This window comes from Ursus maritimus, unplaced genomic scaffold, assembly GCF_017311325.1.
Source record: "Ursus maritimus isolate PB19 unplaced genomic scaffold, ASM1731132v1 scaffold_7, whole genome shotgun sequence".
NCBI lineage: Eukaryota > Metazoa > Chordata > Mammalia > Carnivora > Ursidae > Ursus > Ursus maritimus.
The window spans coordinates 16,209,200-16,226,801 of NW_024426885.1; the positions used below are offsets into that span (position 1 = coordinate 16,209,200).

At 55.0% G+C, this 17,602-nt stretch overlaps 2 protein-coding genes across 6 annotated transcripts in view; one reads left to right on the plus strand and one right to left on the minus strand.

Moving 5' to 3' along the window:
* The window catches only part of AFAP1L2 (actin filament associated protein 1 like 2), a 94,497-nt gene extending 80,170 nt beyond the window's left edge, over positions 1 to 14,327 (plus strand). For 2 of the 5 annotated variants that reach the window (XM_040624529.1, XM_008686732.2), the window contains exons 8-20: positions 944 to 1,033; positions 2,323 to 2,407; positions 3,183 to 3,287; positions 5,234 to 5,445; positions 7,272 to 7,417; positions 8,248 to 8,359; positions 9,001 to 9,240; positions 9,323 to 9,500; positions 9,805 to 9,960; positions 10,880 to 10,969; positions 11,816 to 12,009; positions 12,127 to 12,249; positions 13,132 to 14,327. In XM_040624529.1, coding sequence (XP_040480463.1) covers positions 944 to 1,033; positions 2,323 to 2,407; positions 3,183 to 3,287; positions 5,234 to 5,445; positions 7,272 to 7,417; positions 8,248 to 8,359; positions 9,001 to 9,240; positions 9,323 to 9,500; positions 9,805 to 9,960; positions 10,880 to 10,969; positions 11,816 to 12,009; positions 12,127 to 12,249; positions 13,132 to 13,158 — 1,758 coding nt within the window. In that variant the 3' untranslated portion in view covers positions 13,159 to 14,327. The remainder of the gene's footprint in view (positions 1 to 943; positions 1,034 to 2,322; positions 2,408 to 3,182; positions 3,288 to 5,233; positions 5,446 to 7,271; positions 7,418 to 8,247; positions 8,360 to 9,000; positions 9,241 to 9,322; positions 9,501 to 9,804; positions 9,961 to 10,879; positions 10,970 to 11,815; positions 12,010 to 12,126; positions 12,250 to 13,131) is intronic. The other 3 variants (XM_040624530.1, XM_040624531.1, XM_040624532.1) reach the window with 3 other exon arrangements.
* Positions 14,328 to 15,647: 1,320 nt separating this feature from the next.
* The window catches only part of VWA2 (von Willebrand factor A domain containing 2), a 44,335-nt gene continuing 42,380 nt past the window's right edge, over positions 15,648 to 17,602 (minus strand). Inside the window, exon 14 of the mRNA XM_040623801.1 lies at positions 15,648 to 17,118. Within this exon, the coding sequence (XP_040479735.1) occupies positions 17,003 to 17,118 (116 nt within the window). The 3' untranslated portion in view covers positions 15,648 to 17,002. The remainder of the gene's footprint in view (positions 17,119 to 17,602) is intronic.

Consider the following 17,602-nt stretch of genomic DNA (forward strand, 5'->3'; position numbering starts at 1 on the left):
CCGGGGTCACACAGCTAGAGGGCCGACTTTGGTGCCGTCTTCCCACAGCATCGTGTTGGGTGTTTGGTCCACCATGTGGACCCAGACCCGACCTGGAGTCCGTCTAAGAAGTGAGACCTGCCTTATGTCTCCCCATCCCCGTAGCCATTCTTCCTTTGGTTCTTTGGCTTTTCTGCTTTTGACCTTGTTTCCGTAAACTGCTCTAAGCAGAGACTGAAAAAGGAGGGTCTTTGAAAGTACTCTTGCTGAGTCCGAAGGGCTCCAGATGGGCTATGTGTGTGTGTGTGTGTGTGTGTGGCTGCCCAGGGTTGTTACCCTCTGGGAATCCCCTGGGGTTCCCGGCTCCGAGCCGCAGCCCCGCCTAGCATGGCCAGAGCTACTCTGACCTGTGGGCCCCCAGCCCAGGCCCCCGGGTGCCAGTGAAAAGGCTCCTTCTGGCAGAGGCTGGGGTGGACTGCAACGGGCAAGTCTGGAGAGCCAGTGCTGGACCCAGGCAGTTGGCAGGCCTGCTTCCTGAGCAGTGGGAAGCTCTCTCCAGCAAGCTCCACAGCCCCCGAAAAGCTAGGGGGGGACCTTGGCAACTGTAGCCCTTCATCATACCCACAACTGAACAGCCATCCCTTGGCCAGGAGGGCTTGGCAGCGTTGAGGGCTGGCAGCTTTGGCCATCTTGAGGCTTTGCTGTAAAGCGCACCCCGCCCCACCCCCAGCAGAACAAGTGGGGTTCTGCAGGAGAGGGGGCCGAAGGAAGGAGCCTCCCCCACTGCAGCCTGCCCAGCCCCAGGCCAGGTGCGGGGGGCGGAGGGAGAGTCGCTGTTCCTTGGAAAGCGCGCACTGCATCTCTCTCCCCTCCACCCACTTCCCCGGGCTGCGAGGGGCGCTCGCTCGGTGCGGCTGTGAGTCCGGGTCTGAAGGGCCTGCGCGGATGGCTTTTCCCCCTTCAGGTCATCCAGGAGGTAAGCGGCCTGCCTTCAGAAGGAGCGTCCGAGGGAAGTCAGTACACCGCAGATGCCCAGCGCCTGAACTGTCAGAAAGTAAGCCTCTCTCCTGCCCGGAAGAGTTCAATTCTGTCTTCTCTGTAAAAATTAAAAGCATGAGGCTGAGATTCCTGCTTTTGCCACTTCAACCCAAGGAGTAAGAAACACAATGCTCGGGTAAGGCCAGGAGCTTCAGGTTGGCAGAAAAACTGATGACGTTGATATTGTCTTGCTTGGGTGCAGGAAGCTTTAGTGGGACCAAGGTCAGCGTGCCCTCCATTGTTAAGCAGCGAAATTCATAGTATGAGGCCCTTCTTTGCATTTACTCCTGGTAAAGCTTTGGGGCTGGGAGAACTGTCCCCATGTTGATTCCAACCAGAGGGCTCTGTTGCTCATTTGCCTGGAGCTGTGGGGCCAGGTGCTAGGGGAGGGGATGGCTGTCACCTATGGCTTCACATCCCAGGTCCCCAAGGATCTGTAAATAGGCGCCCTGAAGCCTGGGAGTGCATAGAGCAGAGCATCACTGTGTCTTCCCTGGGCTCCCGGCCCTGGCAGGGAAGAAGGCAGAGGGTGCCCAGATGTCTCAAGTAGGGAGCAGGTGCTCTGTTCTTCTCGAAGGCACAGGTCATCCCTCGTGGAGTTCCCTGACCAGGTATAGCCGCCCTTGAGCCCCCGCCTAAGCCCAGTCCTGTTGGTTGGGAGTCCCTCCGTGTGTTTCGCAGAGATCTGGACAAAGTCGTTCTCTGAGAGAAGCTTGGTTGGAATATTCTGAGTGCTTCACATTCTAACAGCAGCCACCACGCCCTTCTAGAAACTCACAAGCCCCCTAACAGCCCTGGGGATACAGATGGGGATATTGTCCCTATTTAAACACATGCACGGCAGGGCCCAGAGAGGCTTATAAGCCAAGCTCCTGGTCTGGGTGGAGGGTGCCCCTGCCAGGGCTCAAATCATGGTCTGCCCCTGTGTAGACAAGCTGGCCCTTCTCTGAGGCCGGATGTCACCTGACGGTCAGCTTTAGCTGGGGTGCAAACTCTAAGGCCACCCTGGGGCCGGCTACAGGGCCGCTCTTACCCCAGGGGGGAGTAGGCATCTCGAGAACTTGGAACTTGGATGTGTGGTGGCCCGAAGAAGAGGGTCGTCTCCGGGATGGGCCAGGGAAACGGAAGGTGAAGGCAGGTCCCCCAGAGAGCCCAAGGGAAGCCTGGCCAATGTGCCATCTGCGACCCACACGCCGCGGTGGTCCCTAGCATACATCCGAAAGCTCTTAGTTTCCCTTACGTTGTGATTCCCTGAGGTGACAATTCCCAGACAAGATCACCCACTTGTCTCCCTCTTTTCCACAGCTAGATATAACGGAGAAGTACCTGTCAACCCCGGAATATGGAAGCTCCGTAGATGGCCACCCTGAGGTCCCAGAGGCCAAAGATGGTACCAAGGCCTGTGGCCGTCAGCCTCGGCTTGGGAGGGGGATGGTGTCCCATGCTGTGAGACGTGGCTGCCTGGCTCAACCCTGACGGGTTTTAACAGCTGCTTGCAACATGCCTCCAACTTATAAACTGCTTGGAAATAATACCGTGATAAAACCCAAGAGGAAGGGAGAGATGAGCAAATGGAGGTCAAGTTTTATGAGTTGCCGGGGGTAGAAGTCCTGCATCTCTTCTGGTTTGCTGACCCTAGACCCCGTCTCTTTGAGCCGTTACAGGCTGTGAAGATTCTCAAGTGCTGGCATAGCCTGTGAGAGGAGTTGGTGGGGTGCCTGGGTGGCTCAGTCGGTTGAGCATCTGACTCTTGATTTTGGCGCAGACCATGATCTCAGGGTCGGGGGATCGAGCCCCGCACTGGGCTCCACACTCACTGGGAAGTCTGCTTCACATTCTCCCTCTCCCTCTGCCCTTCCTGCCTGTGCTGTCTCTCTCTCTCAAATAAATAAATCTTTTAAAAATATAGAAATTATCTTTAAAAAAAATGATTTGGTGTCCCCCCTCTTGAGTATGTCATTCTAGGGATACCTGACTCTGGACCGCGGCTACAGGTCCAGGGAGCAGACATGTGTGTGCGTGCATGCACGCATGCGTCCACGTGTGCGTGTGCACACACACGGAGGGGTAGAGGCAGCGGGAACGGGTGTGCTACTCCTGCTTTTCATCGCGGCCTTTCAGCGGGCTGAGTGCAATGCTGACAGCTTTTTCTCTCATCTGGACAGTCAAGAAGAAATCTTCTCCTGGCCTCAAACTGAGCAACCTAATGAACCTGGGCAGGAAGAAATCTACGACACTGGAGCCTCCAGACAGGTCCCTCGAGACATCCAGTAAGAACCACCTGCGGGCCGCAGGCTCAGCCACTGGCCGGGAGCCTGGCTCCGGGAAGGCGGCTTGATGCCGACAGAGGTTTTGGGTCTCGCTTTAAGCATCGCTGGGGACGGCAGCCCCGCAGCTCTGTTTCTGTCCGCAGCCTCCGTCTTGCTGGGTGCTGGATCCTTTGTGCAAGTGACTGGTCATGGGCTGCTGTCCTCCCAGGGGTCTTTCAGCAGTTAGGTTCCTTTGATGAATCTTGAAGGAGCATGGCAAGCAGAGCTGGGGAAGGGGCCAGGCAGAGGGAGAACACAGTCCTGGGAGCTCACAGCCCAAGCGCGATGGTGGCTTCATACTGCAAAGCCGCACGCTGTGTTGCTGTAAGGACTCGGGGGCAGAAAGAACATTTCCTGCTCTGAGCTCGGGGGGAGGGGGGCTTTCTGGGCCTGAGCCCAGAAGGTTGGGCAGGAGCTGAAGGGGCTGCGGTGGCACCCCGGGCAGGAGTAGGACTCAGAGATGGGGACAGTGAGACAGACTAAAGGGACGACAGAAGCCCACGTTGCTGGTACAGAGGGTGCGTCTGGCTGCTGCTGGGCTCACAGAGGTCCTCTCTACTCCCCTCAAAATATCCGGGGGGAGCCTTGGTCTGGGCTCCCAACCTGGGACTTGCTCTAGCTCTTCCCGGGGCCTGAAGGCTGCTACTGTCCACCTCCAGGCCTTTTCCTCTTCCTCATGGAGCCCATGTCCCAGCCTTGGGCTCCTTTCCCTGTCCCAGTCCAGTTCCGGTTTTTGAGGCTGGCAGGGTGGGAGGGTGGCATGGGAAGCCAGCAGACGGGGCCTCCCTTGGGAGCCCCTTGCTTCTCTGGTCAGGAGACCGGAGTAGTGACCAGCTGTGCCAGCCCTGCCTGCAGGCTCGGGGGGCACGGTGTCTGGCACAGAAAGCTGGTCTCAGGGAGTCGCTGGGAGATGTGGCTGGATTATTGCTGGGAGTCCTCCAGCAGAGAAGCATGCTCCTGTCCCCTGGGGCGAGAGAACATAGCTGCTCTCCTTCCCCAGACTCAGCATCTGCGCTCCCTGCTTTCTTGACCCAGAATTCTCTTCGGTCCAGAGAACTGTGATGGGGAAGTGGGCCACTTGCCTGGATGAGCCAGAATTTCTAGGTCTTGGGCTTGAGTGCTTCTGTGCTGCTGTTCGTGTGGCTCTGAGAAACTCCTGATCCCCACTGTATGCCCAGCACTGGGTGGGTGGGAACATGGCCGTGCACTGTGACCTGTCACATGGCTTCATACCCTGGGCCCTGGAGGTGAAGGTGGCAAGTTTCTGCTCGAGCAGCTCAGTGTCCGCTGGGGGAGACTGACATGGAAGAAGGTCTCACAGTTCTGGGATCCAGGAGTTCCGAAGGAAGGCAGAGCAGAGCGTGCAGGACCCTGGGAGGGTCAAGCAAGGCCAGCTGCATTTGGGAGGATGAGAGGGAGCCGGCCAAGGGAAGGAGGGCTTTGCAGGCTGAGGCCGAGTGATCTGGTGATGGAAAGGCTATTGGGGACACTGAGGAAGCTAAGGCTGTAGAGGCCAGGGATCTGAGTGCACCTGCAACAGGGTGACCCAGCTGGGGACCTTCCTGCACGCGGCCTGGGTGACCAGGGACGGGGAGGAGGGCTGCTGCCAGCGGGGGCATGAGGCTGGGGAGCCATGTCCTGCACACGTGCCCAGCCAGCCTGCTCTAGCCAATGACACAACTCCCTCCCCTCGGGCCAGACCTAGTCCGATACTGTGCAGCCCCCTTTTCAAGGGTCTGGCTGCATGCACAGAGGGAGGGACAAGAATGTGCTGAGATCCCCAGCCTCCTTGGGGTGAGAAAGCTCCTTGGGCAAAGCATGACAGGTCTGGGAACAGAGATTCTGGGGGAGATTCTAGGAGGCCCGGAGGTGGTGGCAGCCGTGGACGCCCTTGTCCCCTCCTGCAGGTTATCTGAACGTGCTGGTGAACAGCCAGTGGAAGTCACGCTGGTGCTCCGTCAGGGACAGTCACCTGCACTTCTACCAGGACCGGAACCGGAGCAAGGTGGCCCAGCAGCCGCTCAGCCTGGTGGGCTGTGAGGTGGTCCCAGACCCGAGCCCTGACCACCTGTACTCCTTCCGCATCCTCCACCGTGGCGAGGAGCTGGCCAAGCTCGAGGTACTGCTGGCCTGCGGGGGAGGCAGGGCGCGGGGGTGTGGGCTGTCGGCTGCGCCTCCCGGGCCGTCATCCTACAGTCGGAGAGGCGGTGCAGCCCTGCGTGTGTGTTTTACTCCCTTGCATTTTACTTCTTTGCATTTTTTTAAAAATTTCCATTCCCTTCTGACCTCAGAGCGGTTGTGTTATAGGAAAGGGACAATGGGCTACTTCCCGCACTGAGGGCAGGAGTATTTATAACTCCCGGAGCTGCTTGAAAAACCTTCTGGGGATTCACAGTGGGTTTGATTTGGTCTGTGTATCACCAGATGGGGCCCCGCATGTGGAGACCACGATTGTTAGGGCTTATCTGGGGGAACAGTGAGGTCTGTGATACAGTTTCTCCCACTCCCCACCCTGTTTGATGTGATGTTACATTTACAAAAATAAGAGGTGACCTAATGCCTTGCATTGAGCCGGGGCAGGCCTGAGCCAGGGTTCTTGACACGCAGGGAAGCACCCTCCCTGGCTCACCCCTGTTCACCTGGTCCTTTCCCTGGGGGTCGTCCTCCAAATTGTGCTCCAATACTGCCCTCTGGTGGCTCAAAGCTCCACATCCCAGTTGCTTCCTGGAAGGGAACCCGGGGACAAGCTTGTGTTCTGATGCTCGATACCCGCTCAGTAATGTTGAACAAGACAGATACGCCCCCTGTCATGGCATCTGGATTCTAGCGTGAGAGTGAGATGTTATTCAATGAATTACCCAGTGGATGACTTAGTTCCGGTTGCTGGGAAGCCGTGGGGTGGGTGCTGTGAACTGTGGAAAAGCCCCACGGGCTGGGGGCGTGCGCGATGAGGCTGTGAGGGAAGGAGGGTTGATCCTCAGAGCAAGGGGGGGGGACCCTGGAAGGTTTCAGGGGACAGTGGCATGCTCAGTTTGGGATTGCAAGATGCTTCCTCCAGCTGCTGGGCAGGGGAAGGGCTGGAAAGGCCACAAGAAGGGCCACACTGAGACCAGTAAGGAAGCTGTCACACTTGAGCAGAGCAGAGAGGGTGGTGGCCGGAGCTAAGGTGCCCACGCAAAGCTGGATGGAAGCGCCCGCTGGAGAAGGAATGGGAGACGACAAGCAGCTCCACGTCCAGCTCTGTTCACAGCTGCCTCTCTGACAAAAAGGAGGAGTAGTCGGGTCACGCCGGCGAGGCAGCTGTCTCTCCTCTTGAAAGTAAACCTGGAGTCTTTATAGAATGCCCAGTGTTTTCTCATTAAAAAGGCAAGAAACAGTGCTGGCATTTTAATAGATGCCCAGTGTGTTTGATTAGACCGTGTTGTCCCTGGAGAAAACAGGCTCCGGCTTCACTGGGATTTACTTCATAATTTATCAGACCCAGCTGACTTGGGGTCACATATTTAAGATACCCTTTATTGCAGGACTGTATTGAAACTACAAACAAAAATAAATTTGAATTTTGCTATTTCTTAGGGATCCAGTGTTGTATATACAGATAGGGTGATAGGCGGCCATGGGATAGTTTATAAAATAGAGGCATCAACCTAAAAGGCATGCTGTCCAGGCTCATTAGCCTTCTAGAAATACATGTCCATGAATCACATTGGGTACTTGGGACAGGTGTCCGCAGCATCACTGAGGGGGCATCGAGGTATCCCCGGTGGCAAGAAGTGTTATCTGGAGGGACAGGGAATAGCTAAGCTAGTGACAGTGAGGGCGTATGGCCCCCGCCTCTCTCCGAGGCCTGGGCATCGGGGCGGGGGTGCTGCTGGCCTGGCCGGGAGCGCGGGGCACCAGACGGCACCCTCCAGCTTTGCTCATGTCCCTCTCTGCCTCCTCCAGGCCAAGTCTTCTGAGGAAATGGGCCACTGGCTAGGCCTCCTGCTCTCTGAGTCGGGCTCCAAGACAGACCCGGAAGAATTCACCTACGACTACGTGGATGCCGACAGGGTGTCCTGTATCGTGAGTGCGGCCAAAACCTCTCTGCTGTGAGTGTTCAGGGGCTTCGCGGTATCGCGCCCTCCCATTCCAGCCACTCGTCAAGACATGGGCCCAGGCTGGCCTCTGTGGCCTGTTCCATCACGCAGGGCAGCAGCTGAGAACCCAGGGTCAGCCCAGTTCTACCCAGCAGTGGGAAGCCCGGGGCCCGGAAGGAGCCAGGAGCTGAGCCAGGCCTGGGGCCGGGGTTGGGCGGGTGCCCGGCACCCTTGGCCTGGGGGGACGCTCTGCAACTCCTTACGGCAGAGTTGGTGCCTTTCCCGACCATCCGCCTTCCTTACTGCCGATGCCCCGCGAGTCCTAGTGCACTTTGGAATAAGCAGGGTCCGGACTTCTGCTTTCCAGGCAAGCGGACTGGGCTCGGGGAGAAGCACTCCTGGGTGGTTGGGGGGCGCTCTCGTGGAAGCTGGCTGAGCCGCTGCAGTGGGATCCGTTTTTCTGTGTGCAAAAAAGGGGAAGTGCCTGGTCTGGGCTGCCCAAGTGCATCGTGATGATGACGTGAGAAAGGATTTCGTGGTTGGAAGAAGGTCCTGAAAGGGAGGAATCCGGGCAGGAAGGCAGTAGGATCCGGAGAGGAGGGAGGTGTCTGGGGCAAGGGAAGTTTGTTTTCCTAGAAGAGAGATTCAGAACTGGGAGTTCCAGTAAGAAAGCCCTGGGAAGAGAGGGAAGAGACAGCCCTAAATAAAGGAGTTGAGAATGAGGTCGATGCTGGTGCCCAGGTCCCCTGCACCTCCTCTCGTTGTCATGAATTCTTTGAGACTAGTGGCTTTCACTGCCCTGTCCTCATCCCCCTCTCACTGCGTCTCGCCGGGTTTTCCAGGCTGATGCAGAGAAAGTTCTCAGAGCCGAACACTTACATCGACGGCCTGCCCAGACAGGACCGCCAGGAGATGCTGTATGACGACGTGGAGATGTCGGAGCTGACGGCCGTGGTAAGGACCCAGGCTGGGCAGCGACCTGGGCTGTCCCGTCCTCCCCGCCGCCGAACCTTGATGCCAGAGATCGGCAGATTGTCCCTAAGACGGGCAGACTCCAAGTCGCCTGCAGGGTCTAGGAACCTAGCACAAGGAGGCTGTCTTGTGTGCGGTACACCTGGCGTGGGGACTTGTCTAGCTCAGATAGCTGGGGAACCACGCCGGGCAGTGTGAGGGGTAGGAGGAGTGGTGTCGGGATCGGGAACAGGGACATCATTAACCTCTTCGGCCCAAAGTGATAGCGAACAATCATAGTGACGGCAGGTTCCATGCACTGGGCACTGAACTCTGCTGTGCTAAGGGCTTCTGCGGGTTCTCTCATTTAGTCCTAACCACCCCAGAAGGAGTTACACTAGTCTCTTTCCAGATCAAGAAATGAGATTCAGGAACAGTAAATGCTATGTCCTGGGTCTCCCACCTCCTGAATGGCAATCCCAGGACTTGTACCCTGGCCTTTTAAGTCCAGCTCAATGGAAGCTTCCCCAGGAGGCGTGTCCTGTGAACTCCAGCACAAGGCAGGGACAGGAGGCACGTCTGGCGCCCCCTCCACAGCCCAGGGAGCAGAGGCGATGGTGAAAGCCCCTGTCTCTCCTCTGCAGGTGGAAACTCCCGAGGAAGCGGCCCCTGGGACAGATGCTCCGAGCGAGTCCCAGCCCGACCGAGTCTACCTGGACCTCACACCTGTCAAGTCCTTTCTGCACAGCCCCAGCAGTGCACAGGCCCGGGCCCAGTCCCCACCGCCACCCCACCCGGACCCCCCAGCCGAGGCTTTCCCTGCAGACCCGGGCCCTGCCCCAGACGAGCCCCTGGTAGAGTTTCCAGAGAGCCCCGAGTTGCAGGTAAGGCTGTCCCCCAGCAGGGAAGCTGGCCTCACCTTTGCAGCCCCTGGGCCGGCTAAGCCGTGTTTGCTTTCTCCCAAAGCAGACACCGCGGCAGGAGAGTCCAGAGCCTGAGGAGCCTTCCCCGAGAACCACAACCGTCAAAATCCAGACCGAACAGCAGAAAATCTCCTTCCCGTCAAGCTGCCCCGACACTGCGGCCGTCACTCCAGCTGGGGCCAGTCCACCTGTGAAGGACAGGTTGAGGGTGACCACTGCAGGTGCCTGAGTTAGATAAGAGTTGAATGTTTTGGAAATGGCTCAGAGAAGTTAGTCCAGTTCCCTCCCTTTCAGACGAGGAAGCAGAGGTTCAGAGGGGTGAAGGGACTTGCCCAAGGTCACACAGCAAAGGAAGTGTGGGCCCAATTTCTTTGTCTATCCCTGCCAGGTTGGCCTGGTGTTCAGCTGACCCAGTGCCAGAGCCCCGGGTTGTCTGAGCCTGCGGGGGGGAGGGGCGGGTGCGGTTGGGACGGCCCTTGTGTGCCAGCCTCACTGACCTGGGGCTTCTCCTCTCTGCGTCTATAGAGATCAAACTTGGCAAGAATAGGACAGAAGCTGAGGTGAAGCGGTACACAGAGGAGAAGGAGAGGCTGGAGAAGAAGAAGGAAGAAATCCGGGGGCACCTGGCTCGGCTTCGGAAAGAGAAACGGGAGCTGAGAGAGACCGTGTTAAAATGCACAGGTAAGGGGCCTCCCAGGTGGAGAAGGTCCGGCTGGGGCCTTGGGCTCTCCATGGGAAGAATCCACATCTGTGCACCTGCCTACGGCCCATGAGCCTTCGCCCCATCCGTCTCTGGGGCGAGTGGGTGCTCCCCTGCCCAGTCCTCCCCCCCAGCCCCATCCTGTCTGAAATGTTGCTGTTCTCTATGGAGACCCTCTGACCTGTCAACAGGACCAAGAGGGAGCAGGCAGAACCGGTTAGAGGAGGAAGTCTCTAAAAATTACACGTTTAGACCTTAATGTTTTACTTTCACTTAAACATATTCCATCTTTTAACGTGGTGCCGAGGCCTATGCCGGAGACGCAGGCCAGCTCACAGGCGGCCCGGGTCGCCTTTCCTGCACTAACCACACCCAGCATCTCCAGTCTTCATTTTGTTAAAGTGAACAAACATTTAAGACTCTTGCAAAGAAATCAGAGTCCTTGTGGCTGAGTTTCCAGATTGCCCCCAGCCCCCAATCACTCAGCAACCACCTCCTAGAAGAAACCTGCCTTTTAGGGGACCCTTTGAAGCACTTACCTCATTTACATAGAGTCCCTCTCGGTGCTTATGTAAATTGCAGAGTTGCGCCCACCAGCACAAGCGATGGAAGTAGGTTTGGGGACAGCCCCAGCTGATTCCTCGGAAGCTTCGAACATGACTGTGCCCCCATGACCTTCCTCCACCAGGGTCTCCCACTTTCTTTGTCCTAGAACAGCCTATTGAGATACAGTTCACAGACCATACAACAGCCCCATTTACGGTTATTACTATCTTCCCAGCTCTGTGCCACCAGCACCGGTCACCCTCAGAACACCTCCCCGCCCATACTCGTTAGCGGTCGCTCCCCAGACAACCCCTAATCTGCTTTCTGACGGGGCTGGGTTTCCTTTCTGCCCAGCCAAGACTGCGGAGCTGGGACGTGTGCTCACAAGCATGACCAGAGGCTCATCCACGACAGTCCTTACAAACCTGGAGCGCGAGCTGGGCGGTGAGGCAGAGCCGGGGAGCCCTGGCCCTTTCTCTCCCATGTGGAGTCTCTGAGCAGGAGAAGAGAGAACTTCCACTACGGTTTATTCTGCTGGCAAAGTGGCCCTGAAGCTCTAAGTTGTTAGGTCCACAGAGCCAAAGATTGTAATTCTCAAAGTACGGCTGCTGACCGCTGATACAGGGTCCAGGTTCCAAAACCATCAGTAACATCTTGTCAGCTCGTTCTCCATGAAGTTTTCTTAAACAGCGGCCCCTGTGCCTGCTTGTCCTTGGACAAGGGCTGACAGGTGACCCCGCACCCTCGGCTGGGAAGGAGGGCATGCGTCATCTCAGTGGCTGTTGGCTCAGGACTCCGTGGTGAATCCGCGTGCCACCGTGGTTTCCCCTAGCAGTGAGCTCTGGGCCATCACTTCCTGGTGCTCCAGGACCAACCTGAGAACTCCAGGGTGAGAATAAAACAGGACTGAGGAAGTGCCAGGGCTGAGGACCACTGCTCCTGGTCGACCTGGAGAAGCCCGGAGTGCTTAAGGATTGAGGAGACTGTGTGGGGCAGGTGGAAACAGCCCAGCCATCCTCCAAGGGTCATTAATAGAGCTCCTCTCTCCCTGGGGGTTTGCTGCAACAATAGCAGGTATCAAAACAACTGAGAGCCCGGAAGAACCTACCAGAAGGTTCTATACCGCAGACCCATACCCTCTGGTGAAGACAGAGCTCTCTTCCCCCAGAGCATTCTGCAGCCTTTTCAGAATGCTCACGCAGGACCCAGCTCTGAGTGCTGGGAGCCAGAGCTGTGCTCCACACCCAGCTGGGGGGCTGTTCCCTGCAGCCAGCTTAATTCCCTCTGCAGACAAGGGAGTCCTGGCCAGCCTGGAGCAGAAGCTGAAGGAGATCGACGAGGAGTGCAGGGTCGAGGAGAGAAAGCGTGTGGACCTCGAGCTCAACATCGTGGAGGTGAAGGACAACCTGAAGAAGGCGGAGGCCGGGCCCGTGACACTAGGCACCACTGTGGACACCACCCACCTGGAGAACGTGAGCCCCCGGGTGAGTGGCGGGAGTCGTTCCTCTGCGCCACCTGCAGGGTCTCCTGGAGCGGAGTTGGGAGGAGTGGGTCACATGTCCTGCCCTTGGCTCAGGCCTGCTCTCCTCTTACCGCTACAGCCCAAAGCTGCCACCCCCACCCCTGCCCCAGACTGTACCCCAGTCAACTCTGCAACAGCGCTCAAGAACAGGCCTCTTTCGGTCATGGTCACGGGCAAAGGCACCGTCCTCCAGAAAGCGAAGGTAAGCGGTCACACCCAGCCTCCTTCGGGCCCACGAGGGAACGGCAAAACTGTCACTAAGGTGAGGCCTGGCTTCTGCCCCAGGTAGCACTTCCCTGCTTCAGGCACCAGCTCTGAGAGGGCTCTGCGCTCACCCAGGGGCCGGGGCTGTGGGGCTGCGCTGCGCCTTTGGCTCACTCTTTGTCTCTGACCAACCAGAAAGGCATGAGCACCGGGTTCAGGTGTTCTTACCAGTCAGCCTGAGGACACTTGATCCTGCAACTATGTACCACTCAATTATCTGTAGATTATCCAGGGCCACAGCCTAAGTTCAGAGACAGGCTGTGACTGGCCAGTTTTCAAAATCAAAGAGTCAGGGATTCTAAAGGCCTTCTGTCATTAAAAGGAGAGAAACAGATTCAGACAGGTGATAGGATTTGCCTAAGCCCCCCAGCCAACTGGGGGCAAAGGCTTGGGAAGGTATCAACAAGGATGGAATGCCCTTCCTGGGTTCCTCCCTGAGGCTAGATGGAAAGTGGTATCTCTCACAGTAAATAACATGCCTAGAGCAAACTCTGCTCCTGATTTCTGTCCTGCCTGCCTGCTGGAGAGATTTTGAGGCCCTGCACCAATGACTACGAAATCCACACGAGCACGTGGGCCGCTGCTCCCTCACGAATCACCCCCAGCACACGGCCATGCTCTAGCCTCAAAACCTCTGAGCAGGTGCCCCAAATCGCGACTAGACAAGGGTTGACACGTATCTGCCATCTCTATTCGTAAATGCTTCTGGGCTTCAGAGAAATAGTTCTCCTTGCATTGTTCTATGTAGATGGGGGTTGCTACAGAGGATAACTAACTTTCTTCTTGGGGCGGGGGTGCTGGTATTTGAACGGCACTCTAGGAATGGGAGAAGAAAGGAACAAGTTAGGAAACCAGCTTCATGATCTAAAGACTCTCCTGCCAGCACGGACCTTGGTGACAATCCTGCTTCATTAAAGAAGTCTTCGTTAAAGCAGCGACTCTGTGAAAAGGTGGGTCTGCTCAGGAGGAGGACGGACTCTGGTACTCTGGGTGGAGAGCGCTGGCCAAGAGGAGGCTCTGCCCATTTTCAAAGAGAAGGCTTCTCTGGAGACCTACCTGCTCCTGGAGGGAAACAGGACACTGTTGTATTTAGGGGTATTCTGTGTTTCTTCTTTGAAGTTTTCATCAGCTGTTTTGTCAAGCTTTTTAAGGAGTGAAAAAGCATCTGATGGTGGGACTTTGGTGGAAAAGAAATCAAGGTAGCAGGAACCCTGGTCCACTGGCCACGTGGCTTTGGTGACCAAGGAGACCTCAACTCCGGACTGTCGTCTCTCATCCAAGCGTCCACTTCTCTCTAACATTAGCGGGTCCGACGGAGTCTTTCGTGGTTTTAAACAGCATTGCTACCCCCTGTGTGAAGCCCTCCATGACATGCTTTTCGGGAAACAGTAACAGAGGAGAATATTTGGGACCAAGCTGAGGTGCTGTCCCCACTAAGTTAAGGACTTTTTTCAGCCTAAAGCAGGCCTGAATCAATTGCTTTTAAAGAAAATTTTTAATGATGCTGTATTATATAGGGAAAAAATGTTTAAAATCCTGTAATTTAGAATAGCAAAGTGTCTTTTTCAGATTTAAAAGTACCTTTTTGAGGTCTTTTTACATCACTGTAGGAAGAAAGATTACCCAGTGTTTACAGATGCAGTCCTGTGGTCGGGCCATTTTTAGGGGAAAAGTTCTATTGCTTAGTGCTCTAGGCCCCTTCCAAGAAAAACGTGGTGAATGCTGTTTCGGGTTGATGCTCTTCTCCTCCTAAAATTGGCAGTACTGTTCTTTGTGTCTTGTCTTCTGATGCAGTACTTTGTGTTTTTTTAACACCGATTGAAACATTTCATCTGTTGTTCTGGCTTCTTCCTGGGGCTTGTCAATCAGCGTCCCCTAACGCTGCTTCCTGAGAACTAAAGGTCTTTTGATTTCTGTCGTCTTCCTAATCCCAGGGCATTTATTTCCTTTGTCATATACACTTGGTGTCCTTTACCAAGTGGTGAATTCAATTTTTTTAATAAAACGTTACTTATATTTTGGGGTTTTCTTGTAGTTCATGGAATGGCTTGGGGCGGTGCCTGGTAGACGTCTACCTTAAGGGGGAAGCATCTTGGTTATTTACACACTGAAGTTCAAAATATGTGCAGTAAAAACAGAACTGCAAGGTGCGATCCTAGCAGGAGACTTTAAGCCTCCTTACGCCAGCAGGGGTAAGGCTGGAAGAGGATTTTCCCAGGATAACACAAAGCAAACAAACACCTATCAAACACCTGTGACGATCAGAAAAGTGGCTGAAAACCCATACTCCTAAGTAATGAAACATACCAATACTTGGAAGGTGACCTAAGGAAAGTTCCATGCATGAATGTGTTTATTTTAAAGAGGCCTTAAGTTAGCACAGTTCTGGTACCAAATCAAATCTCATTTTTTGGACAAAGATGAAAAAAAACAATATTGGCAAGTGAAATTCAACAGTGTTCAAAGAATCATGCTTCATGACCAGATCATGTTTATCCAAGGAAACAAAGTGATTCAACAACTGAAAATATACTAAGGGCCCATTTATGATATGTGAAAAACACTCTTTCTTAGCAATCCAGGAAGAGGAATAACGTATTCCTAACCTGATAAAGCAATCCACAGAAAATAACTTAGAATGGTGGGAGATCCCTTCAGGTCCAGAAACACATACCACTACTTTTAAAAACATTATTCCGGAGGTCCTAGACACTGCAAACTGACAAGAAAAAGTACTCGTGTAAACATCAAAAGGAAGAGATGAGATGAATCTGATTATAACTATCTTTCTAGAAAAGAGAATTAACTATTAGGATTAGAGCAGCCTCAAGTTGGCTGGAATCAGGATCATTCAGAAAATAAAAGACTGATGACCTGTCTGCAGGGTTTTAATTTTTCCAAGGAGAACACATTTATGTTGCTTGTGTAATTAAAGGCCAGTTTCTTTTAAAAGAAAGGAATTCCCTCTGCCACTTGCTAGGGCGCGGAGAGGGTTGAACTATTCAGGGGCACCTTCCCTAGAAAAGGTTTTAAAAAAAAAAAAGGCTTGAGGGCTGGAACCTAAAAAAAACCTTTCACCTGCCTTTAACGTGTAAGTCCAGAGCCCACAGTTCTGTTTTTTTCCCTAAGTCGAAGCAATTCAAATGGGATGTCCAAACATCAGCCCGGACCCAGACAAAGAAATTTAAGATTTGACAGAGATAGAGACAGCCAGTGAGAGAGGGAACACAAGCAGGGGGAGTGGGAGAGGAAGAAGCAGGCTCACAGCGGAGGAGCCCGATGTGGGGCTCGATCCCACAACGCCGGGATCACCTCGATCCCACAACGCCGGGATCACGCCCTGAGACGAAGGCAGACGCCCAACCGCTGTGCCACCCAGGCGCCCCCAGACAAAGAACTTATAAAATGATGAAACTGCTGTCAATTAAAAGACAATAGGTTCCTGTAAGTTCTTTGCCATCGCTTCTCAGCACCTGCCAGGTGGACACGTGACCCTGCTCTGCCGTCACCTTCTACCACAGGGGAGGTAGTAACTAGAGTGAAAGTGACCTTTCCTTTGTAATGTCTAACAATACAGTCGGATGACCCCTGCCAGTACTTAAAGTAGCCCTGAACAATTTGCATGTAAAACGTTTACATTATTTACATTAAAAAGAAAAGTCAGGATAAAGTGTCTGGTTTTAGGTCACAGCTCTGCAAAGGTTTCTACTGAGAACGCAAATCCAAACCACATAACCAAGGGGAAGAATTGTTTCCTAAAGACTGCAGGGGTGAGGACCTAGTTTGCCAGAAATATATCCCAACTGAGCCTTCTTGCCACACGGGTCCTGTTAAATAACCAACATCATTTCTTGAAATAGTCCTTTCAAAACTAGACATGAAAAGGAAAACCACCTAGACAGCATAACATCGATGCTTCTAAAAGCCCATACCCTCTAAGTTTCTTTATGTTGTATTTAAGAATTCCACTCCTCCTTGTCCTAATAAAAAAGCAAGCAAGCAGTAAGCCCCCCACAATTAGCCCCTAAGTGATCTCTCAAGGAAGCCCCTCCAAGGGAAAGTAGCCCAGGAGCTGGGCCAATGTCCCCTGGCCCCTGGAGACCAGGGGGGTTTGTGCGCTCAGCCCCTCCCCCACAGTCAAACAAGTTGGTTCCTGGTCACAGTCCAGTCTGGAGTCTTTCTAGGTCTTTGCCACGCACAGGTCCAGTCACAAATGCCACTCAAGCCCCTTCTCAAACTAAAAGCAAATGCACTTGGACATCTTTGGGAAAGGATGTGTGAAAAGGTCCACAGTCTTTCAGTCCCGAGATCCCACGGCTCCGTGGACCCTCCAGAGCACGCCCCCTGCTGAGCACCACCGCCCCGATGACATTCTGCTGAGCGTTTGTTGTGGGCAGAGTGAGCTTCAAACAGGCCATCGAAAGTCTCCAAGCGCCTTTGTTTCTCCTCGGGGGGAAGCTGGCAGAGGACACCAGGGCACACCAGGTACAGAAAGTCAATATTTACTTACATGTCAAGACTGTCGGCATCTGTATCAGTGGCAGAATCAGCTGCTGCCCTGTCCCCAAGCAGCACGGTCCACAGTTGGGGCAGCTCTTCCCTGGGGCTGAGAGACGTGGGCGGGAGGGGTCCGCACGGACCTGGAGGCGCCGCTCAGAGGACCCCGGGAGATGGGATGAGGCCGCATGCTCTCAGCGCCCGGGCGACCCCGGCCTGCTGGGCAGTTGCTGGGAGGGGTAGGGCTGCTGCCCTCCTGCGGGCTCTCGGCGGGAGCCGTGTGCCTTGGGGGCATCTCCTCGCAAGGACCCTGGGAGAGAAGTGGACCTTGAGGACAGGAGGAGTGTTGGAGTCCTCTTCTTACCAGGGGCCAGCCTGCGGGCCCCTGCATGCCTCACCCCTGCTCCGCAGCCCAAGCAGAAGTGCCAGATCAGAGCCCCTCTCTGACTGCCCTTCAGGTCCGCTCCCCGCCCCCGAAGCCACGCTGTGCCGGTGGCTGAACACCAAGGCTCCAAGGGGCCTCTGCTTCTGGTCACTGGCTCCTCTGACTTGAAACCGATGAGCAGGAGCCAGCGTGGGCCCGTAATGCTGCCCACCGTGGCTGGCTGGCTCGTTCAGACCCCTGCGCTCCGGGACGGGACTGCTCTCTGCGCGACCCACCAGAGCCTCCTCCCGTCCTCCCCTCCGCTGATGGCCGCTCCTCCCATTTCACTGAGCAGAGAGAACCGCTCGAAAAAGAACTCCCACCAGCCTCCGCTACTCTCTCCCCACCTCCCCGCATCTGTGCCCGTCCT